Genomic DNA, 25,554 nt, shown 5'->3' on the forward strand with positions numbered 1-25,554 from the left:
ATTCTGATAGGCTCCGCCGGGGAAGGTTGGCCGCCGTCAGGCCCCGCCCCTCTAGAACGCGGTAGTCGAATCAGGTGACTACAGCGGTCCACTGCTCCGCAATCAGAAGCAGACGGCGGTCTCAGCGCCGTGGAAGGTAAGTTCCCCTGGCGGGGCGCGCCGGGGGATGCCCGCGCTAGGCTTGCCGTCCTTGGGGGCCGGGGACGGCAACCCAGACCTTGTGGGAGTCCAGAGCCTGGTCCCGGCCCGGCGCCTCCCCTCTTCCTGGGCGTCTTCAGCCGGTCGCTGCCTCTTTCTGGCTCCGGCCCAGCGGAGGGCAGCCCTCGGGCTCTCGGGGCTCCCAGTACTGCAGAGGGGGTGAGATCTGAAATCCAAGACACCTTGTTTAGGATTTCTGAAGGAAGAACCCAGGCTCCGGGAAGTGATGGCTGGGGGAGGGGGGAGGGGTAGTGAGGGCGGCTTGGGGACCGACTGTGGGATCCACGCCCAAGGTTAAGGGCGGCAGGGCTAGCTAGTCAGTAGTGACCCCAGTGCTTCTCTAACGTTTCTTAGCTTCCAAAGCCCAACATATAAAGCTGATGAAAGCAGAGCAGATCTGGTCAGACCCTGAGACACTGAGTCCAGAACAATGTTGCTGAAGACAGGTACCTATACTAGTGGGGGTGGCTTTGGGAGGGTAGTTGGGGTGGGAGTTACCTGGAGGAAGTTCCAGCCCTCTGGTGTCTGGGCCTCCTTCTCTGATGTGGGTATGTGGGGAGACATGTTCCTCTTATTCTTGGAGCTGGACAGGGAAAGGAGAAGGAGGTGTTCCTCACCCAGGAATCAGTTCCCCTCCAAAGAGGCCTCTTCCTTTCTCACCCCTTCTCCCAAGAGTGCAGAGACCCTATCTTATTGATACCAACCTGAGCTGAGAACAGCTCTGTAAAGTCGGTACAGTAACTCTGTTTTGATTTATTTTTTTTTGTGTGAGGAAGATCAGCCCTGAGCTAACATCCATGCTAATCCTCCTCTTTGCTGAGGAAGACCGGCTCTGAGCTAACATCTATTGCCAATCCTCCTCCTTTTGTTTCCTCCCCAAAGCCTCAGTAGATAGTTGTATGTCATAGTTGCACATCCTTCTAGTTGCTGTATGTGGGATGAGGCCTCAGCATGGCCAGAGAAGCGGTGCATCGGTGCGTGCCCAGGATCTGAACCCCGGGGCCACCAGTAGTGGAGCGTGAGCACTTAACCACTAAGCCACGGGGCCGGCCCAGTAACTCTGTTTTAAAGTAAGGAAACTCAGGCCCGAGAGGAAAAGGGCTCACCCAGGTGAGCTGGCTGGGTGCAGGTCCAACCTGGCTGACATCTTAAGCACTTCTGAGACCTCTTGGGGGGTCTGTGGTGGAAAGCAAAGAGCCCTGGATGGGACTCAGGAGACCTGGAGTCTGGCTACAGTGTACTGTCAAGTTCTGTGTGAATGGGGTGTGGGGAGCTGGTCAGAGTAAAGAAAGGATATGACCCCAAATGTTAGTTTTTGTTAATTCGAGCACTGCTGTGGCAACAGGAAGTGGGGACCCAGGCCTCAAACACATTGCCCTACCCCAGGCACCATCTGCCCACTCACTGCACTACAGGAGCCAGCAGTTGCAGGAAGAACCAATTCCACCTCAAGCCCGGGAGTCTGCTTTCCTTAACATGCCAGCCCACAACCTCTGCAAGACAGAACAGCATGTGGATGGGGTAGGGTGAGGGCCAGAGCTATGGGAGCCACTCATAGTCGTCCCCCTAATACCCCCTGCAGTGCTCTTGCTGGCCCTGGTGGCCCCGGTGCTTGTGCTGGAGAATGGGCTCCTTCGGAAGCCGCCCATGGGCTGGCTGGCCTGGGAACGCTTCCGCTGCAACATTGACTGTGATGAGGACCCGAAGAACTGCATCAGGTGAGTAAGGTCCGCACCGCCTGACAAGCCTTGCCCAGGGCCCTGCAGTGTGGGGGCAGGGAGCAGAGAGTCAGCCAGAAAAGAGGGCAGGGTCAGAGCCCTCCCATCCCAGAGAGACTGCAGCCAGAGGTAACTTTTGGGACATCTGCCATTCAGCCTCATGACCTGCTGGGGCCTCTGTGGAGCCTGTCAGGTCTGTGGGGCAAAGAGACCCTGTGGTTGACTCAACCCTGAGATAATCAAAAGGATATAACTGTTAAGGCCAGGCCAGATTCCACGTGCTTCCTCTTGCCCAGTCCTGCCCCTTTGCCTGGGGTCCAGACCACGCCTTTCACTCCACCTTGCTTAGGGGTCATGACACAATCCCTGGTGTCATTTACACTTTGTCTTTAGCTGACAGCAAGGCCATGGTTCTTAGAGCCTGGATTCACACTCAGAGCATCTGAGAAGCTTTGAGGAAGGGGGCGGGGGTCAGGGCCATGCTGAGCCTCTGAGCTGCCCCATCCTCTGCCCCTCGCCAGTGAGCGGCTCTTCATGGAGATGGCTGACCGGCTGGCACAGGATGGATGGCGGGACCTGGGCTACATATACCTTAACATCGATGACTGCTGGATTGGCGGGCGTGATGCCAAAGGCCACCTGCTGCCTGATCCCAAGCGCTTCCCCAACGGCATTGCCTTCCTGGCTGACTATGTGAGCTCTGCCCCAGCCCTGCCTCTCAGCCTGGGGGCCAGACCACTCTCCACACCATGCTGCTTAGGACTCATTTCCACAATCTCTGCTTGAGGACTGTCTGGTGGGGGAAACAGATAAATGAACAGCTAGTTTTGGCTCACTGTGGTGGGTGAGAGCCAAGAAGGGTACTTATCCAGCCTGGAATTTTAGGAAGGTTTTCTGGAGGAGGTAGTTCTTGAGCTGATACCAGAGAGATGGCATTTGAGGCAGAGGGGATGGCAGAAGCAAAGGCCTAGAAGCAAGCAACAGCCCATGGGAGATGTGTGTGTTGGAGGGAGAGGAAGGACCATAGTTGGCAGAGGCCAGGCAAGCAAGCTGAGACCCTTTCTTTTGGTCAATGGGAAGCCATTGAAGGTTTTAATGGGGCCTGGTCAGATGTGCCTATGAGGCAGCTCTCTGAGGGTCCTGCCTGAGCCCACTGTGTCCTCCACCCACCACAGGCTCACTCCCTGGGCCTGAAGCTGGGCATCTACGAGGACTTGGGAAATTTCACCTGCATGGGTTACCCAGGCACCACGCTAGACAAGGTGGTCCAGGATGCTGAAACGTTCGCCAAGTGGAAGGTGGACATGCTGAAGCTGGATGGCTGCTTCTCAACCCCCGAAGAACGGGCCAAGGGTGGGTCCCACAGCTGGCTGGGGGCCATCAGGTAGACAGGGAGGGGTGGCCATAGAAGGCCCACCAGTGCCCACCTGGCTGAGCTTGTCTGTCTTTGGCCCCTAGGGGATAGTGTTTCCCAATTCCCCTCACCCAGGGGCTAGGGGGATCTTGGCTCCCAGGCTCCCTAAAAATGGGTTGGCACCATGCCCCACCCAGGAAGTGTTTGTGGCTCTGGGTACAGGGGCAAGCATCTCCTCTTTTGAGCCCCCGTTTCCTCACATTTGGTGGGATGAGGCCTCAGATTTCCTCCTGCACTCCTTGGTCCTGAAACATGGGGGCTTGGACTTCTCCAGGGTACCCCAAGATGGCTGCTGCCCTGAATGCCACAGGCCGGCCCATTGCCTTCTCCTGCAGCTGGCCAGCCTATGAAGGGGGCCTCCCCCCCAAGGTAAGCCATTCTGTGTGCCTGCCCAGCACTGCTCCCTACACCAGGCCACCTTGCCTCTTGCACATTCAGGGCTGTGCTCACCATAGTTGCCCACATGCTGATTTTTAGGTCTAGAGAGAGGGTCCTAAGTACCCTAGAGGGGGCCTCAGCCAGCCCAGGGTCTTAGAAGAGGAGATCCCAAGCGCTTGTCAGGTGGGCTGAAGGGGTTGGCATCCAAGTCAGGGGAGCCACATGTGATGTGCTGACACACAGCACCCAGCAAGTGGTCAGAGTCCTGTGTTGTACTGAGTGGGCTAGGACATCCAGAAGGCTGGTGAGGCCAGGCAGGTGGGGCCAACCCTCTGAAGGACCTTGTGGGCACCTCACCAGGGGCCTCTCAGCATCTAGGACACTGGAAAGGTGGGATCAGACTTGCGGACCTGAGGGAGAATGCTGGCGGGTGGTGGGACTCTTCCTGAGAGAACACGGGGGAAAGTGTGCAGCAGGGATGCTGTGGGTACACCAGCCTGGGCCCATAACCTGAGCTTGACCCCAACTGGCATGAAAGAGCAGGGTAGGCTTCTGGCACCAGCACACCTGCAGGGGAGGCCTGGGCAGCCCCAGAGCAGGGCCACTCTCTCTGAGGCCTTCCTCATCGTGAACAAGCTCAGGACCTGTTCTCTTCCTCCCCCTTCCCCACCCTCTGTGTCTCCTGCTGAGCCTCCCTAGGCCCTGTGCGGGCTTCTGGGCAGCAGGGTGTGACTCTGGTGCTGGACTTTCCCTTCCCCCAACATCCAGGTGAACTACAGTATGCTGGCAGACATCTGCAATCTCTGGCGCAACTATGACGACATCCAGGACTCCTGGAGGAGTGTGCTCTCCATCCTGGACTGGTTTGTGGACCACCAGGACATCCTGCAGCCAGTGGCGGGCCCTGGGCACTGGAACGACCCAGACATGGTACCCCCATGAAGGGGGATGTCCCAAGGCCCTCATCCATGAGTGATCTGCTCCCACTTCCCTCGTGCTCTCTTCTGGGATGCTCACTGCCAGCTTCCAGATCAGCGTCTCTGAAATGTGTCCTTGAACTAGCTGCAGTAGACTCACCTTGGGAGCTTTTTTACAATTCTGTTCCCAAGGCCCCACCCCCACCTTCTGGATCAGAATGTTGGGGGATGGCCTGAGAATGCCTATTGTTAACAATCTTCCCAGGCAGTTCTGATGTTTCTTGAAACTTGAGAGCTTGGTCTGTAGTGACTCTTGTGTGAGACATTATTCCTGTGCAGGGTGAAGATCATGAATATTCCACACTCTCTTACTACTGCCCTCCCTACACTGCCCTCACCCAGGCTGCCTCTGGCCCCTCTTTCAATGCCCTGTACCCTGTTACCCTCCTGCAGAGCCTCCACGGGCAGAACTGGCCCCTTATACCTACCTCACTCATAGCCCTGGTGACTTAATATTTTTTGCAAATTATCTTATAGTTTTATAGCTATCTCTTCACTTAGTCAATAAGCATTTACTATCAGTGATGATTAGAATAACTATAAATCCTAGGCCAGATGGAGGGGTGCCTGGAGAAATAGAAATTGGCCTGCTTTGAGTTCTAGCTCCAGCTCTGCCATGGACCTTGGGCAAGTGACTCAGTTTTTCCTGTGCCTCAGTTTTGTCACTTGGAAAATGAGAATAAGAATAGTAGCTACCTTATAGAGGGTTGTTTTGAGGGTTAAATGGATGACCCTTTAAGCACAGTTTGGCATATATACAGTGCTTAGTAAAACTGGTATCACTAAGTATGTAACCATGTTGCATTAGCAATAATTGTTTGTGTCCCATCTGTGGATTGGTTGCCCGGGGGTCAGGAGCCCCCCTTGGTCCAGTCAGCTGTGGTTAGGGCTGGTGTGTGGCTAGTGGCAGGAGCACGGACTCTGTCCAGGTCTGGTTTCCTACCATTGCCACCCTGGGTGTATTTCTTGACTTGTGTATTCCAGTTTATAAATGCTTTTGGCAACAGGATCCCATTGGATCATGTGACACAGCCAGAGCATATTGTCACCCCCTTCTTGGTGAAATAAAAAGCTGAGGCTCAAATGGAAAGTGACTCAACCCACCCCAAGACCACACCGGGGGAATGGTGTTCAATGAACCAGGCCCCACATGTGGCCATCTTCCCCCACCTCCATCTTCTCTTGCCTTGGCTATAAGTTTAGGGTTGGTCCTTGTGCTCACGTCCCAAAGCGGGCAGAGCTCACTGCTCCTCTCCTCTGCCCCTAGCTACTCATTGGGAACTATGGCCTCAGCTTTGAGCAAGCCCAGGCTCAGATGGCCCTTTGGACAGTGCTGGCAGCCCCCCTCTTCATGTCCACGGACCTGCGTACCATCTCTGCCCAGAACATGGACATTCTGCAGAATCCACTCATGATAAAAATCAACCAGGATCCCTTAGGCATCCAGGGATGCAGGATTCTCAAGGTACTGGGGTGTGGGAGGAAGGAAGGGGAGGCTGAGGGACTGGGCTCCCCTGAGAATGTGGCTGCAAGGTTTGAGCCAAGCCTGGAGGTCACGGTGGGGAGAGGGTGCTGGGCCTCTGAAATCCACTCACCTCACCTGCTAGTGGCATTCAGTCAAGGACTCCATAGGGACCTGCTCCAACTGTCCTCCACTTGCCTGGGTGAGAGCAGGACAGCTTATGGGATTCGGAAAGGAGATGTGACCACGCAAGTGCACGTGGGAACAGTGAGGCCCCTTGGTTTGGAAGCACAAGACTTCTGCACACATCTGTAATGTCCAGCAGAGAACTAGGGCTTCCCTCCAGAGTTTAGGAGTTGTCTAAATCAAGGAATGCAACGACTACTAGTACTAGCATCTACTATTTTTTGAGTACCTACTGGGCATTCTAGATACATTTTCTCAGAAGGTAGATACTCCTTCCCTGTTGCACAAATGAGGGAGCTGAGACTTGAAGAGTCTAAGTAACTTGAGCCCACAGCCACACCATTGATAAACGGTACAACAACACTTGGCTCTAACAGTGTTGCCTCAAAGCTTGTGCTCTTTGCACAGATCCTTGCCTCTCTAGTAAAAAGAAATCTACACAACCATAGAAGGCACCTGTAGAATAAGTGATGCCCAGAGGAGGTAAGTGATCCCTGCCAGAGGAGCTGATGGTGGAGCTGGGAGCTCAGGGCAGAGTTCATCATTCCCCCTGGCCAGTGCCCTTCACTCCAGCGCCAGCAGCTTCCATGTCTACCCCTCCCATTATCCTGTGAACTCTCTGAGGCAGGACCTCATGAAGCATTTTTCTCTGTGTCCTAGCACGGGGCATAGTGTCTGCTGGCTTTGGGGAGCGTCTGCTGAGTCGGGGAAGGAAGGAAAGAAGGAAGAGTTTGATAAGTTGGGGTGCTGAAGGGCTGTGGTATTTCCCCCCAAGCATGGAACTACAGGCTGGGGAGACCCAGAGCTCAAGAGAAGACTGGGAAGGGGACATCAGGGCCTGCCTGAGCAGGGACCCCAGCCAGTATCCATGTTCTGTGCCCAGGAGAAATCCCACATCGAAGTGTTCATGCGGCCTCTGGCCAATAAGGCCAGTGCCTTAGTCTTCTTCAGCCGCAGGATGGATATGCCATATCGCTACCATTCTTCCCTCGCCCAGCTCAACTTCACCAGCTCCAACATGTACGAGGTGAGTGCCTCACTGCCTGCAGGGCTTCAGGTTTCCCTGGGAGGGCATTGCTGAGGGTGGTTCTCACTCACACATGGCTTCCCCTAAGCCGTAGCCCTTGAATCCTTTAGCAGTTGCCATGGGGCAGCTGCAGGCACTGAGGGCTGTGGCTGGTACTGTTCTCTGCACTGGTGTTTTCAAGCTATACAAACAGAACTACTGTGTATAAATGAGTCCTGTGGTCTGAGGCCATGTTCTTTCCGTCATTGGTCAGTCCTTGCTGGCATGTTCCTCAGGTTCTCTATGGGCTGGGGCTTTGGCCACTGCCTGTGTTTAGGCAACTGTTGGCTTTGCCAGTGGAGAAGTGATGGGAGAGTCAGGGTTCCCACTTCTGTGGGGCATACTGGAGGCCCAGGACAGACCTGCCAAAGTCTAGGCTTCTACATCCTCTGAGGGGGTCTCTGTGCAGCAATTCTTATGGTGGCATTGGTGATGTCCCTTCCCACTGCAGGCCCAGAACGTCTACACGGGTGATATCATCAGTGGCCTCCGGGCTGAAACCAACTTCACAGTGGTCATCAACCCTTCGGGGGTGGTGATGTGGTACCTGTATCCTGTGAGGAAGCTGGAGACACCCCAGCAATGAGGAGCCAGGATATGTGAGAGGCTGTGGTGGCATCACTGAGCCAAGACCGTGGAGCCTTGGCATGCTGAGGGCCAGTAGGTGGGGTTTTCTGCTACACAGGCCCACTCGTCGACCTGACCTCCTTAGACCCAAAGTGCAATCTCAGGACCAGGTTCCACGCCCTGCCCAAGTGTGAACCCTCTTGGAAACTTGTCTTGGGGCAATTTCCTGTGGCCTTCCTGGCCTCTACCTCCACTGCACAGCTCCACAGATGTTGCTAAACAACTCAGCCAGCTTCCTGAACACCGACAGGCAGGGGCACTGATACCCATCAGGACTCCAGCCTCTGACCTTCTTTTTGTTGACTCTGAAATCAGGATTTGGAATTTTTCTTATAATTAGGAGTGGAGATCTCACCTCTTGTCAGGAACTTCCATGAATCGTGTGATTGGCTTTCCTGCCTGGAGAAGGCCTTGAAGGCTAACACCACCTGAGAGTGATCTTGGCTCCCTCAGGTCACCAATAAAGCTGTTCTTTAGTCAAGTAGTTGTCATATGGACCTGGGGCCATGGGCACCTTCAGTTAGGGACTCTGGATGGCAGTACACAGGGTGCTTGTTTCAAATCTCACCTCACAGGGAAGATGTATGGCATCTTCTAGTCCCTCATTTTCCAAAGCAACCTGCAGATTGTACTTCTAGACATGCCAAACTTGCCTCACCCTAGGGAGCCATCCCTACTCTGCCTTGTGGTGAAACACAGTGAGGCAGAGCAGTGATGTTCACAGGCCCTCTTTGTCTTGTACACCCCTTCCCCACCCCATTCAGATGTTACAGGGTCTGCCAGCCACTGCTCCCCTCTCCCAGCCCCGCTGCTGCACAGTGAAAGGCCCTGATCTGCTGAGCAACTTGGCATCATTGTCTTAGGTGCCTTTCAGCTCATCTCCCCTTTCTGACAGGGCTTCATTCAGTGGCACCCTGCAGCTGGGGGTGGGTGTGGGGGTGTCAGCTCTGCCTTTCTCCCACAAGGTCCCTACAGCTTGTCCTCTGCCCAGCAGTATCCTCTGGCCCCTCCCTTAGTTTCTCCTTTCCTAACTTGGCTACAGAGGAGATTCAAATTCCCCAGCTCTGTCTAAAGACAAGTCCAAGGGCTCTTTGTGTCTTAAAATATATTTCCTGGGGCTGGCCCGGTGGCGTATTGGTTAGGTTTGCATGCTCCGCTTCAGCGGTCCAGGGTGTGCAGGTTCGGATCCCGGGCATGGACCTACGGACTGCTTACCAAGCCATGCTGTGGCAGGTGTCCCACATATAAAGTAGAGGAAGATGGGCACAGATGTTATCCCACAGCCAATCTTCCTCAGCAAAAAAGAGGAGGATTGGCCACAGATGTTAGCTCAGTGCTAATCTCCCTCTCACACACACACACACACACACACACACACATACACACTATATATATATATATATATATATTTCCTGCTCCTCCTCCTAGGAAAAGGGGTATTAAAGTAAAAGAAGGGCAGGTTCTTGACTGCTTGCCTTTGTTTCCCATTTCCCAAGCCCTCTTTCTTTAGCTAAAGCCACAGGGCACCTGTCTTCCTGATGGCTCTTGTCCCCATTTGGAAAGCTGGCAGCAGAGCAGGCTAGGTAGGTTCTCCTTGGGCTTTGAACGTGACAGCACCCACTGCCCCAGGCCTTGCACTACCCTGGCCTGTGGGTGGATCTCCTGTGCTCCCTCCCCAGGGTTTGAGGTCCTTAAATTTAGAGTATGGTGTAAAAAACTTACAAGTGCACATTTTATAGTGTCATTTAAGATTACTGGAGCTTCACTGATTGAGGCTAGAGTTATCAGAGAAAGCTCCCTTTCCCCATTTGGTGTCTTGAGGCTGTAGGTCACTCAGGAGGACAGAAGCCTACCTCATCCCAGGCCTCTGCCCTTGGAAGCCTGTCACCCTATGCATAACTCCAGCTTTGGGTCTTGGTCATAATGCTGTTCAAGCCAAATGGAATGGTCTCAGGTGGGAACACTTTTTTGCCAGCTCCAGGAAAGAAGTCTTTCCTACCCCCCTGGGATGTGGTGGAGTATAGTGGTTGAGACCATGGACTTGGGAGTTGGGACCAGGAATCAACCTGGACTAGACCAGTCAATTCCTTTGCCTTCCAGACTCAGAGATGGTTACATGTCTTTACTTGCTGTATAACTTCTTTTATTCTAGGGGTGCCTGATTGATTCTCTCTCTTTAGCCTTCATTGTCTCAACATACACACTGCCTATCTTCCAGGACATTGTTTTACTCCCTTCTACCCAAGGCTAGTTAGGGACTCAGTTATTTTTTCCCAGTTCAAGGCAGCCTTGTTTGGTACTCCCCCTCTTTTAAAAAAATTTTATTATAGAAATTTTCAAATACAAAAATAAAATGGTACAGTGAACCTCCATGTACCCATCACCCAGATCCAACAACCATCAACATGTGCCATTATTTCATTTCTCTCTTCCCACACATCCTTTTTTTTTTTTTTGCACATGAGAGTATTTGAAAGCAAAGCAAAGAAAATTCTAAACACCACTATGTAGCACTAACAGATAGGGTTTTTAAAAATATGTATCACCAGAGTGACATCAGCATCATGACAGAGTGAGCTTTCCCCATTGAACTCTCCCCCACTAAAATACAACAAAAAGGACATTCATATAACAACAGAAGACATTCACACAACACAAAAGATATCTGAGAGACCCTCACAGCTGTACATCTAAGGCTGAAGGTGCTGGAACCCCCAGAGGAAGTGGAAGGAGGTAGGAAGAACTCCCCTCCTTCCCCAACGACAGCGACCCTGAGACCGAGGCCTTGTGGCTCTTGAAGAAGGGGGGAGGGGCGGCCCTCCATGGGAAAACTGTCACTCTCCAAGTTCCCTCACAGCCCATGGAGAACTCCCTCATGGAGGGAACGGAACCATTGCAGGGGTGCCTTCATCAAGCTAGCACCCCAGGAGAGCAGATAGCAAGGGGGCAGCAAGAAGGCCCTGGGATTGGGAAGGCGAGAGTGAGCACCCCTCCACCCCTGCTGGGCACTTCAGCTCAGCAGTGTTACAGCCTCAGCTCAGCCAAGCTCCAGCCCCAGCAGCTCTGGCCTGACCGCATGTCGGCCCCCACTGCTGCGGCCCCGCTGCTCCGGCCCAGCCACTGTCCAGCCCCAGCTGCTCCAGCTGGGCTGTGCTCCAACTCCAGCTGCTCCAGCCCGGCCACAATCCAGCTCAGCCACACTTCAGCCCAGCCGCACTTCATCTCAGCTGCACTTCATCTCAGCCAATCAGCGAGAGCACCTGCAGGTAGCAGTGGGCTCAGAATACACAGATCTTGACACCCATCCCGTGGTGGCAGGTGGAAACCACGACCAGATATTTTCAGTATGAGGAAAAATAAGCCAACACCATCAGGCACTATGCAAAAATATAGTAAATCTCCAGAACAGAAGGAAAATAACAAGCACCCAGAAATCAATCCTGAAGGCACAGAAATCTATAACCTAAATGACGGAGAATTCAAAATAGCTATCATAAAAAAAGCTCAACGAATTACAAGAAAATACAGATAGACAATTCAGTGAAATCAGGAATTTCTTCACAAAAGGGATTGCAACTATAAAGAAAAACCAATCAGAAATATTGGAGATGAAAAACACAATGGAGGAGATAAAGAAAAATCTGGAGTCCCTAAAGAACAAAGCTGACAATATGGAGGAAAGAATTAGTAATATTGAGGATACAAATGTAGAAATGCCGCAGATGGAGGAGGAGAGAGAACTAAGACTAAAAAGAAATGAAGAAATTCTCTGAGAAATATCTGACTCAATTAGGAAATCCAACATAAGGATTATAGGTATCCCAGAGGGAGAAGAGAGGGAAAAAGGAGCAGAGAGCTTGTTCAAAGAAATAATAGCTGAGAACTTCCCAAACTTGGGGAAGGAGCTGGAAATACCAGTGAATGAAGTCAACAGATCTCTTAAATATATCAACATGAAAAGATCCTCTCCAAGGCATATAGTAGTAAAATTGGCAAAGGTCAGTGACAAAGAAAAAATATTAAGGGCAGCTAGACACACACACACACACAAAAATAACATATAAAGGAATTCCTATCAGGCTATCAGCTGATTTCTCACCAGAAACTTTACAGGCTAGGAGAGAGTGGAATGATATATTCAAAATTCAGAAAGACAAAAACTTTCAGCCAAGAATACTCTATCCAGCGAAAATTTCCTTCATGATGGAAATGATGATGGAAATGATGGAGAAATAATAACTTTCCCAGATAAACAAAAGCTAAGGGAATTCATTGCCACAAGACCCCCCACTAAAAGAAATGCTCAAGAAGGCCTTCATGCCTGAAAAAAAAAGAAAGAGGATACAAAGCTTTGAACAAGGAGAAAAATAAGTAGACAAAACAAGAAAAATTGCAGCTATCAGACTGGGTCAGCAAACACTTAATTATAAAAGCAAAGATTAAGGGAAGGAAAACACCAAAAATAAATATAACCCCATCACTTTAAACACAAACTCACAACACAGGATCGAATAAGTTGTGACAAAAATAACTCAGTAGGGGAAGAGGAAAGGGATCAAATCGACTTAGTCTAAGGTAATCAGATGTCATCAGGAAATGGTCTATTTCATCCACGAGATTTTTTATACAAACCTCACAGTAACCACTAAACAAACAATCAGAACAGAGTCACACACAATAAATAAAGAGAAAACAAGAAAATCACCATACAGAACTACCAAACTGAATGGATCATCCAAAACACATGGGACAAGAAACAAAAGAAATGCAAAAGAACTGGAAAATGAGCAATAAAATAGCAACATTAAGCCCTCATAGATCAATAATCACCCTAAATGTAAATGGACTGACTTCTCCAATCAAAAGATGAAGAGTGGTGGGATGGATTAAAAAGCAAGACCTAACAATATGCTGCCTCCAGGAAACAAATCTCAGCTCCAAAGAGAAACACAGGCTCAGAGTGAAAGGATGGAAGACAATACTCCAAGCTAATGGCAAACAAAAGAAAGCAGGTATTGCTGTACTTATATCAGACAAAGTAGACTTCAAGATGAAACAGGTAATGAGAGACAAAGAGGGGCAACATATAATGATAAAAGGGACACTCCACCAAGAAGACATATCATTTATAAATATATATGCACCCAACACAGGAACACCAAAGTACATAAAGCAACTATTAACAAAACTAAAAGGAGATATTAACAACAACACAATAATAGTAGGGGATCTCAACATCCCACTTACATCAATGGATAGATCACCCAGACAGAAAGTTAGTAAGGAAATAGTGGACTTAAACAAAAAACTAGACGAGGTGAACTTAATAGATATATAGAGAGCACTCCATCCAAACACAGCAGACTATACATTCTTCTGAAGCACACATGGAACATTCTCAAGGATAAACCATATGTTGGTAAACAAGGCAAGCCTCTATAAATTTAAGACGATTGAAATCGTAACAAGCATCTTTTCTGACATAATGCTATGAGACTAGAAATCAACCACAAGAAAAAAACTGGGAAAGTGACAAAGATGTGGAGACTAAACAACATGCTACTGAACAACCAATGGATCATTGATGAAATTAAAGGAGAAATCAAAAAATATCTGGAGACAAATGAAAATGAAAATACACCATACCAACTCGTATGGGATGCAGCAAAAGCTCTCTTGAGAGGGAAACTCATAGCAATATAGGCCCACCTTAACAAACAAGAAAAATCCCAAATAAGCAACCTTAAACAGAAGTAGACACCTAACAGAATTAGAAAAAGAAAAACAAACAAAGCCCAAAGTCAGCAGGAGGTAAATAATAAAAATTAGAGCAGAAATAAATGAAATTAAAACCAAAAAATGAGTAGAAAGGATCAATGAAACAAAGAGCTGATTCTTTGAGAAGATAAACAAAATTAACAAACCCTTAGCCAGACTCACTGAGAAAAAAAAAGAGAAGGCTCACATCAATAAAACTAGAAATGAAAGAGGAGAAATTACAATGGACACCACAGAAATACAAAGCAGTATATGAGAATACTATGAAAAACTATATGCCAACAAATTAGACAATCTAGAAGAAATTGATAAATTCTTAGACTTATACAACCTCCCAAAACTGAACCAAGAAGAAATAGAGAATCTGAATATACTGATCACAAGTAAAGAGATTGAAACAGTAATCAAAAACCTCCCAAAAAATAAAAGTCCAGGACCAGATGGCTTCTCTGGAGAATTTTAGCAAAGATTCAAAGATTTATTACCTGTCCTTCTCAAACTATTCCAAAAAATAGAGGAAGATGGAACACTTCCTAACACATTCTACGAGGCCAACATCACCCTGATACCAAAGCCAGACAAGGAAAATACAAAGAAGGGAAACTACAGGCCAATATTGCTGACGAACATAGATGCAAAAATCCTCAACAAAACATTAGCAAACCGCATACAGCAATACATTAAAAAGATCATAAACCATGATCAAGTGGGATTTATACCAGGGACACAGGGATGGTTCAACATCCACGAATCAATGAATGTAATACAACACATTAACAAAATGAGAAATAAAAATCACAAGATCATCTCAATAGATGCAGAGAAAGCATTTGACAAACCCCAACATCCATTTATGATAAAAACTCTCAACAAAATGGGTATAGAAGGAAAGTACCTTAACATAATAAAGGCCATATATGACAAACCCACAGCCAACATCATACTCAATGGGGAAAAACTGAAAGCCATCCCTCTGAAAACGGACAAGACAAGGGTGCCCACTCTTGCCACTCTTATTCAACACAGTACTGGAGGTTCTGGCCAGAGCAATTAGGCAAGAAAAAGGAATAAAAGGAATCCGAATAGGCAATGAAGAAGTGAAACTCTCGCTGTTTGCAGATGACATGATCTTATATAAAGAAAACCCTAAAGAATCCATTGGAAAACTATTAGAAATAATCAACAACTACAGCCAAGTGGCAGGGTACAAAATCAACTTACAGAAATCAGTTGCATTTCTATATACCAACAACGAACTAACAGAAAGAGAACTCAAGAAGAAAATCTCATTTACAATTGCAACAAAAAGAATAAAATATCTGGAAGTAAATTTAACCAAGGAAGTGAAAGACCTATACAATGAAAACTATAAGACATTACTGAGTGAAATCAATGATGACATAAAGAAATGGAAAAATATTCCATGCACTTGGATTGGAAGAATAAACATTGTTAAAATGTCCATACTACCTAAAGCAATCTACAGATTCAATGCAATCCCAGTCAGAATCCCAAGGACATACTTCACAGAAATAGAACAAAGAATACTAGCATTCATATGGGGCAACAAAACACCCCGTATAGCTAAAGCAATCCTGAAAAAGAAGAACAAGGCTGGAGGCATCACAATCCCTGACTTCAAAACATACTACAAAGTGATAGTAATTAAAACAGCATGGGGGCCGGCCCCGTGGCTTAGCGGTTAAGTGCGTGTGCTCCGATGCAGGCTGCCCGGGTTCGGATCCCGGACGCGCACAGACGCACTGCTTCTCCGGCCATGCTGAGGCCGCGTCCCACATACAGCAACTAGAAGAATGTGCAACTATGACTTACAACTATCGCTTGGGGCTTTAGGGGAAAAATAAAAATTAAAAAAAAAAAAAAACAGCATGGTACTGGTACAAAAACAGACACACAGATCAATGGAACAGAATTGAAAGTCCAGAAACAAAACCTCATATCTATGGGCAGTTAATCTTTGACAAAGGAGCTAAGGACATACAGTGGAGAAAGGAAAGTCTCTTCAATAAATGGTGCTGGGAAAACTTGACAGCCACTTGCAAAAGAATGAAAGTAGGCCATCTTCTTTCACCATACACAAAAATTAACTCAAAATGGATCAAAGACCTGAAGGTGAGACCTGAAACTATAAAACTCCTGGAGGAAAATATAGGTAGTACACTACTCATCATCAGCCATAAAGGGATCTTTTCGAATTCCATGTCTACTCAGACAAGGGAAACAAAAGAAAAAATAAACAAGTGGGACTTCATCAGATTAAAGAGCTTCTACAAGGCAAATGAAACCAGGATCAAAATGAATAGGGAACCCACCAGCTGGGAAAAAATATTTGCAAACCATATATCTGACAAGGGATTAACCTCCATAATACATAAAGAACTCACACAACTGAATAACAAAAAAACAAACAACCCAATCAAAAAATGGGCAGAGGAAAAGAACAGACACTTCTCCAAAGAAGATATACAGATGGCCAACAGGCACATGAAAAGATGCTCAACATCACTAATCATCAGGGAAATGCAAATCAAAACCACACTAAGATATCACCTTACACCCATTAGAATGGCTATAATCACCAAGACAAAAAGCAACAAATGCTGGAGATGCTGTGGAGAAATGGAAACCCTAATCCACTGCTGGTGGGAATGCAAACTGGTGCAGCCTCTATGGAAAACAGTATGGAGATTGCTCAAAAAATTAAAAATAGAAATACCTTATGATCCAGCTATCCCACTACTGGGTATCTACCCAACAAACCTGAAATCAACAATCCAAAGAGGCTTATGCACCCCTATGTTCATTGCAGCATTATTCACTATAGCCAAGACATGGAAGCAACACAAGTGTCCCTCGACTGATGATTGGATAAAGAAGATGTGGTATATATATACAATGGAATACTACTCAGCCATAAAAAAGACAAATTGTCCCATTTGCAACATGGATGGACCTGGAGGGTAATAAGCCAGAAAGAGAAAGACAAACAGTGCATGATTTCACTCATATGTGGAAGATAAACCAACACACGGACAGATAGAACTGTTTGGTGGTTACCAGGGGCTAGGGGGGTGGGGGGTGGGCACAAGCGATGGAGGGATGCACTTATATGGTGACTGATAAACAATAATGTACAACAAAAATTTCAAAATAAAAGAAAAAAGAAAAAAAATGGGTATAGAAAGAAAGTATCTCAACATAACAGAGGCCATATATGACAAACCCACAGCCATCATCATACTCAACAGGGAAAAACTGAAAGCCATTCCTCTCAAAACAGGAACAAGACAATGGTGCCCACTCTCACCACTCCTCCTCAACATAGTACTGGAGGTTTTGGCCAGAGCAATTAGGCAAGAAAAAGGAGTAAAAAGAATACGAATAGGCAACAAAGAAGTGAAACTCTCACTGTTTGCAGATGACATGATTCTATATATAGAAAACCCTAAAGAATCCATTGGAAAACTATTAGAAATAATCAACAACTAGAGCAAAGTTGCAGGGTACAAAATCTTTGCATTTCTATATGCTAATAATGAACTAAAAAGAATTCAAAAAGAAAATCCCATTTACAATCACAACAAAAAGAATAAAATATCTAGGAATAAACTTAACCAAGGAGGTGAAAGACATATACAATGAAAACTATACGACGTTGTTGAAAGAAATTGATGAAGACATAAAGAAATGGAAAAACATCCCATGCACATGGATTGGAAGAATAACCATAGTTAAAATGTCCATACTACCTAAAGCAATCTACAGATTCAATGCAATCCCAATCAGAATCCCAAGGACATTCCTCATTGAAATAGAACAAAGAATACTAAGACTCATATGGGGCAAGAAAAGGCCCCAAATAGCTAAAGCAATCCTGAGAAAAAAGAACAAAGCTGGAGGCATCACAATCTCTGACTTCAACACATACTACAATGCCACAGCAATCAAAACAGCATGGTACTGGTACAAAAACAGGCACACAGATCAATGGAACAGAATTGAAAGCCCAGAAATAAAACCACACATCTACAGACAGCTAATCTTCGACAAATGAGCTAAGAACATACAGTGGAGAAAGGAAAGTCTCTTCAATAAATGGTGCTGGGAAAACTGGACAGCCACGTGTGAAAGAATGAAAGTAGATGAGTTTCTTTTGCCACACACAAAAGTTAACTCAAAATGGATCAAAGACCTGAAGCTGAGTCCTGAAACTATAAAACTCCTGGAAGAAAATATAGGCAGTACACCATTTGTCATCGGTCATAAGGGGTCTTTTCAAATTCCATGTCTACTCAGACAAGGGAAACAAAACAAAAAATAAACAAGCGGGACTTCATCAGAATAAAGAGCTTCTACAAGGCAAATGAAGCCAAGATCAAAATGAAAAGACAACCCACCAGCTGGGAGAAGATATTTGCAAATCATATATCAGACAAGGGGTTAATCTCCATAATATATAAAGAACTCACACAACTGAACGACCAAAAACCAAACAACCCAATCAAAAAATGGGCAGAGGATATAAACTGACGCCTTTCCAAGGAAGATATACAGATGGCCAATAGGCACAGGAAAAGATGTTCAACACCACTAATCATCAGGGAAATGCAAATCAAAACTACACTAAGATATTATCTTACACCTGTTAGAATGGCTATAATCACCAAGACAAAAAACAACAAATGTTGGAAAGGTTGTGGAGGAACAGGAATTCTGATTCATTGCTGGTGGGAATGCAAACTAGTGCAGCCTCCATGGAAAATAGTATGAAAATTCCTCAAAAAATTAAAAATAGAAATACCATATGACCCAGCTATCCCACTACTGGTTATCTATCCAATGAATGTGAAATCAACAATCCAAAGAGGCTTATGCACCCGTATGTTCACTGCAGCATTATTCACTATAACCAAGAAGTGGAAGCAACCCAAAAGTCCCTCGACTGACAAATGGATAAAGAAGATGTGGTGTATATATATATATATACAATGGAATACTACTCAGCCATAAAAAAAGACAAAATCGTCTCATTTGCAACAACATGGGTGGACCTGGAGGGTATTACATTAAGCAAAATAAGCAAGAGAGAGAAAGACAAACACTGCATGATTTCACTCATAAGTAGAAGATAAACTAATACACGGATGGAGAGAACTGTTTGGTGGTTACCAGGGGCAAGGGGGTTGGGGGGTGGGGATAAGGGGGGAAGGGATGCATTTATACAGTGACTCACAAACAATAATGTACAACTAAAATTTCACAATGTTATAAACTATTATGACATCAATAAAAAAATTATATATATATACATATGACCTTAATACAATTTTCCTATCCAACAAAATAAAATTTTTGATAATCTAATAACCAGTATGTGTTCAGTTTTTGCCAACTGTCTCAAAAATATCTTTCTATAGTTTAAATCAAAATCCAAGCAAGAGATCAACAAAAATGGTCCAGTAAGAACCACTGCAAGTTTGCTCCCTCCATAAAAGCAATGAAAAACCTACCACATGTCATCAGAATCAACTTTCACAGAACTCTAGGAATTAACCAAAGGCTTGCAACAATGCAGAGAGTGTTCAGTTTAACAAGAGTAGAATCTTGGTAAGAACAGCAAGCTTTGTAGTGTTTTCAGCTTACCCTAGTACCAGATTTTAAATCAGCTATTTTAAATGTGTTCTGAAGAGCTAAAGGAAATCATGGCTAAAGAACCAAAAGAAAGAAAAATGATATCTCGCCAAATAGAGAATATCAGTAAAGAGACAGAAACTATAGAGAGGAAACAAATAGAAATTCTAGAGTTGAAAAGTACAATAACAGATAAAAATTTCACTAAAGGAGCTCAACAATAGACAAAACCAAGCAGTAAAAAATCAACAAACTTGAAGACAGGTCCATTGAAAATAACCTGAGGAACAGAAAGAAGAATGAAGAAAAATGAACAGAGGCTCAGAGACCTATGGGACACCATGCAGCATACCAACATACACATAAGAAGAAGAGAGAAAGGGCAGAAAGCGTATTTGAAGAAATAATGGCTCTAAACTTCCCATATTTGATGACAAATATTAATCTACATATCCAAGAAGCTCAACGAACTCCAAGTAGGATAAACTCAAAGAGATCCATACCTAGACACATCATCAAACTCTCAGAAAACAAAGACAGAGGGAGAATTTTGAAAGCAGCAAGAAAGAAGTGACTCATCATATACAAGGGAAAATACTTTGAAATGAAGGAAAATTAATACACAACATACTAAAACACAATATACCAAAACTTATGGAGTGAAAGTAGTGATCAGAGGGAAATTAATAGCTATAATTTGCCTATATTATTAAAAAGAGTGAAAAGACAACCCACACAATGGGAGAAAATATCTGCAATTCACATCTGATAAGGGACTTGTATTTAGAATATATGAAGAACTCTTACAACTTAATAATAAAAAGACAAATAACCCAATTAAAAAATGGGCAAAGGATCTGAATAGGCATTTTTTCCAAGGAAGATATGCAAATGGCAAATGCTCAACATTAGTAATCATTAGAGAAATGCAAATAAAAACCACAATGAGATATCACTTCACACCCAAAAGGGTAGCCAGAATAAAAATTTAATAACTGTTGGCAAGGATGTGGAGAAATCTGAACCCTGTACCCTTGTACACTGCTGGTAGGAATGTAAAACTGGTACAGCTGCTATAGAAAATGGCCTGGCAATTCCTCAAGTGATTAAACATAGAGTTACTATATGACCTAACAATTCCACATCTAGGTATATACCCAAAAGAAATGAAAACATGTCCACACAAAATCTTGTACACAAATTTTTATAGCAGCATTATTCAGAACAGCCAAAAGGTGGAAACAACCCCAATATCCACCAACTGATGAATGAATAAACAAAATGTGGTTAATCATAGAGTGGAATATTATTCAGCCACAAAATGGAGTAAAGTAATGACACATGCTACCGCATGGATGAACCTTGAAAACGTTATGCTAAGGCCACAAAAGACCACATATATGATTCCATTATTATAAAAGTCCAGGATAGGGAACGCTATAGAGACATTAGATTAGTGGTTTCTTAGAGCTGGGTGGGGAGGATGGGAGGATAGGGGGAGGTACAAGGTTTCTTTTTGAGGTGATGAAAATGTTCTTAAATTAACTGGAGTAATGGTTGTACATATCTGTGAATATACTCAAAACCATTGAATTGTACACATTAAATGAGGGAACTGTATGGTATGTGAATTATATTTCGACGAAGCTGTTTAAAAAAAAAACTCATGGGGCCAGCCCCGTGGCATAGTGGTTAAGTTTGGCACGCTCTGCTTCAGCGGCCTGGGTTTGCAGGTCTGGATCCTGGGAGCAGACCTACACCACTCGTCAGCCATGCTGCGGCAGCAACCCACATACAAAATAGAGGAAGATTGGCACAGATGGTAACTCAGGGCGAATCTTCTCAACAACAACGACAAAAAAAACCTCATACTCATGTCATTGCAGTATTATTCACAATAGCCAAGACACGTAAGCAACCCAAAAGTCCATCGATGGATGAATGGATAAAGAAAATGGCATATAGACATAAAATGGAATATTATATAGCCTTAAAAAAGAAGGAAGTTCTGTCACATGCTACAACATGAATGAACCTTGAGGATATTACGCTAAGTGAAATAAGCCAATCACAAAAAAACAAATACCATATGATTCCACTTATATGAGGTATTTAAAGTAGTCGATTTCATAGAAACAGAAAGTAGATTGGTAGTTGCCAAGGGGCTGGGGGAGGAAAAAATGGGGAGTTGTTAAATGTGTATAGAGTTTCAGTTTTGCAAAATGAAAAAGTTCTAGAGATCCATTGCACAACAATGTAAATATAGTTAACACTACTGACATGTACACTTAAAAATGGTTAAAAAGATAAACTTTATGTTGTGCTTTTTACTACAATTTAAAAAAGAGAGAGCAGGGCTGGCCCGGTGGCATAGTGGTTAAGTTCACACACTCTGCTTCAGTGGCCTGGGGTTCACAGGTTTGGATCCTGGGCACGGACCTACACACCACTCATCGAGCCATGCTGTGGAGGTGTCCTATATAAAGTAGAGGAAGATGGGCACGGATGTTAGCCCAAGGCCAACCTTCCTCAGCAAAATAGAGGAGGATTGGCAACAGATGTTAGCTCAGGGCTAATCTTCCTCACAAAAAAAATGAGAGAGAGATCCCTGAGGCTGAACCATAAGATGCTCAGCATTTTAGGGATGGTAGCCATGGACAGGCCCAGGTCAACAGAGTCCAACATGGCTAGAAAATAGTCCATGGGCTCATGGAGACTATGCTCAGTCTGAATCACAAACAGGACAGCAGCATTCTCCAGAAATGCAACAACATACACAAAGAAAAGGGGAATCCAATCCAGATGCACACATCTTCCAGCCCTGGAATGCCCAAGAGGAGGAATGAAGAAGGATGGAACTGGATGTCGTTAGGAATGGACATCCTCCCTGCCACTGTTGGTGATTGTGTATATCAGAGTTAGATGTCAACTTTCCATTAATGATTCTTGCTCTACTTCCTTCTTTTTCCAGATTCCAGGTAAAATGCAAAATAAAATTGTAATATTCCTTTTCTCCCATTCAATGTTATCCAAACTTTTTTGCATCCTTACTTTGAACATCAGATGGCTCCAGGAACAGAGCCAGCCTCCCTCTTCCCCAGATCATTCCCATCCAGAAAAGGGTGAACAGGAAGACAGGGGAGAAGAATATCATCTGTCAGTGGATATTCAGGGTAAGGAATACGAATTTTAGAAGTGGGGTAATGTCAACAACATGGCTGAATAAGATATCCCTGGCGTATGGTCCCACTCAACAGCAACAATTTGGCATCCCTCCACAGACAAAAGTGCCTTGTAGGAGCTGTGGGATCCAGCACCATACACCAAGGGATGTGGCAGAAGTCTCATCCACTGTGCATCAGGTAATAGTCATACAGACGTTGGCCCTGGCTTTGGACCTTGCAATGGCCTGTAAACTGCCTCTCAGCCACAGTCTGGGAAACCCTAGAGAACACTGTCTTAGACAAATACCCACAAATGAGACAGCCTTCATGGAAGTCCAGGTTTCCAGTGGAGAAGTTCTAGCACACCACTGGAGAAAGAAAATACAAGTTTGGATGCACTGGAGAGGGAAAGAGGAACAGTTTGACTTTACCCACGTCACCCCTCCCCTAAGGCAGCACAGCTCAGTGCCAAGTGAGACCTTCTTGGCTCTTGATTTCTCCCACAGAGGAAAGTGAGAGCATGCGAGTGAGCACCTAGCTTCCCTAGCAAGATATTGCCAAAGAGGCCCATTTCTCACTCCATCCAGAGTACTGAGTCATGAGCTGCATGACTGGGGGGTGGGAAAATGCTGAGAGAGTGGCAGATAGGACTTTCTGAGGGCACTAGAGGGATGCAGATCCTACTAGCTGCATTGCCAACTCCAACAAGAAGCCCGCCCACAAGCTGTTGGGAACACAATTCCTACAGATCCCCCCTCAACTGGCTCACAGGCACCCCAGTGCTCTGCATACCTCACCTACACACACCCCTACCCTGTGGCCAGCTCTCTGCACACTCCTGATGCTTGGTGCTGAGAGTAAGCTTTGGCAGATGGCTAGTGAGCACACGTAGAAAGCCAGCCTGAGTCTGCAGGCCAGGGAGAGACCATAAACTTAAACTTTAGCTCTGCCCTTGGGAAAACAAAAAGGAGGCTGTCAGCACCCGGTCTGGTGTGTTGTAGGATCAAGAGAAAGCATACAATCTTAAGAATTCTGCCACAAGAGGAAGCAAGAAGTGTGAAGGTGGCATATCCACAGAAGGTCTGAGAAAGCCTCAGAATCCCTAGCAGGACTGATGGAAGGGATTTCTCTCCCAAAGTCAGTTAGCAAATATTGGAGGAGGTGACTGCTACTGCAAATGTGAAGACAGCAACACAAGACTTCAAGAAAAGTGAAAAATCAAGGCAACATGACACCACCAAAGAATCACAATAATCTTTCAGTAACCGACCTCAAAGACATGGAGATTGGCACTTTACCTGATAAAGAATTCAACATAGCTGTTTTAAGGAAGTTCAATGAGCTACAAGAAAACACAGAAAGATAATTCAATGAAATCAGAAAAACAATACATGAATAAAATGGGAAGTTTAATAAACAGATAGAAATCTGTTAAAATTTAAAAAAGAACCAAACAGAAATTCTGGAGATGAAGAATATGATGAATGAAATGAAAAATGCAATAGAGAGCATCAACAGCAAAACGAATCAATCAGGGGAAAGAATTTGTGAATTAAAGACATGAATTTTGAAACTATCCAGTCAGAGGATAACAAAAGAAAAAGAATGAAAAAGAGTTTTAAAAGCCTATATGATCTATAGGATACCCTCAAGAAGAAATCTGCAAATTACTGGAGTCCTAGAAGAAGAGAGAGAAAAGGGGGCAGAAAGCTTATTTAAAGAAATAATGGCTGAGAATTCCCAAATCTGGGAAGAGATTTAGATATCCAAGTTCATGAGGCTCATAGGTCACTAAACAAACACAACTTCAAGAGATCTTTTCCAAGATATGTTATGATAAAAGTGTCAAAAATCAAAGACAAAGAATGAATCTTACAGGCAGCAAGAGAAAAGAAGCTTGTAATTTACAAGGGATTCCTCATAAGGCTATCAGTGGATTTCTCCACAGAAACCTCACAGGCCAGGAGACAGCGGGATGATATATTCAAAGTACTGGAAGAATAAAACTGCCAACCAAGAATACTCTATCTGGCAACGCTGTCCTTCAGAAATGAAGGAGAGGTAAAGATTACTCCAGACAAACAAAAGCTAATGGAGTTCATCACCACTAGATGTGCCTTACAAGAAATGCTGAAATGAGTTCTTCAAGCTGAAATGAAAGTACTCTAATTAGTAACATGAGCATATGAAAATATACAACACACTGGTAAAGGTAAGTATATAGTCAAATCCAGAATACTCTAATACTGTAATGGTGATGTGTTAACCACTTAACTCTAGTATAAAGGTTAAAGGACAAAAGTATTAAAAATAATTATAGGGGCTGGCCCAGCGGCATAGTGGTTGAGTTCACGTGGTCCACTTCGGCGGCCCAGGGTTTGTGGGTTCAGATCCCAGGTGTGGACCTACACACACACACACACACACACACACACACAGCTCATCAAGCCAGTTGTGGCAGCATCCCACATACAAAATAGAGGAAGACTGGCACAGATGTCAGCTCAGGGACAATATTCCTGAAGCAAAAAGAGGAAGATTGGCAACAGATGTTAGCTCAGGGACAATCTTCCTCACCAAAAAATAAAAATAAATAAATCTGATTTCTTTAAAAAAATAATTATAGCTACAATAATTTGTTAATGAATCCACAGTATAAAATGAGGTAAACTGTGACATCAAAAACATTAAAGGAGGGGGAGTAAAAGGGTAGAATTTTTGTATGTAATTGAAGTAAAGTGGTTATCAACGTAAAATAGACTGTTCTATCTATAAGATTTTTTATGTAAGCATCATGGTAACCACAAAACAAAAACCTACAGTAGATATACAAAAGATAGGAGAAGGGAATCAAAGCATACCACTATGGAAAATCATTAATTCACCAAGGGAGGCAGCAAGAGAGGAAGAAAGGAACAAGGAAATTATAAAACT

The 25,554-nt window shown here is 45.1% G+C and overlaps 1 protein-coding gene across 3 annotated transcripts; it reads left to right on the forward strand.

Annotated features, from left to right (window-relative positions):
• The first annotated feature begins 50 nt into the window (after positions 1 to 50).
• NAGA (alpha-N-acetylgalactosaminidase) lies at positions 51 to 8,507 on the forward strand. 3 transcript variants are annotated; one of them, XM_087448834.1, is made up of 10 exons: positions 51 to 136; positions 553 to 644; positions 1,781 to 1,916; positions 2,438 to 2,609; positions 3,092 to 3,269; positions 3,605 to 3,699; positions 4,477 to 4,638; positions 5,953 to 6,150; positions 7,109 to 7,360; positions 7,851 to 8,507. In XM_087448834.1, exons 2-10 carry the CDS (start codon positions 629 to 631, stop codon positions 7,983 to 7,985), a joined length of 1,344 nt encoding a protein of 447 aa, XP_087304960.1. In that variant the 5' UTR covers positions 51 to 136; positions 553 to 628; the 3' UTR covers positions 7,986 to 8,507. The 3 variants fall into 3 exon arrangements, with proteins under 3 accessions (XP_087304960.1, XP_087304961.1, XP_087304963.1); XM_087448835.1 differs by having other exon boundaries at positions 7,217 to 7,360; XM_087448837.1 differs by lacking the exons at positions 3,092 to 3,269; positions 3,605 to 3,699.
• Positions 8,508 to 25,554: the final 17,047 nt, after the last annotated feature.

The sequence above is a fragment of the Ceratotherium simum genome, chromosome 25, assembly GCF_057802395.1.
Source record: "Ceratotherium simum simum isolate JZ-2026a chromosome 25, ASM5780239v1, whole genome shotgun sequence".
Classification (NCBI taxonomy): domain Eukaryota; kingdom Metazoa; phylum Chordata; class Mammalia; order Perissodactyla; family Rhinocerotidae; genus Ceratotherium; species Ceratotherium simum.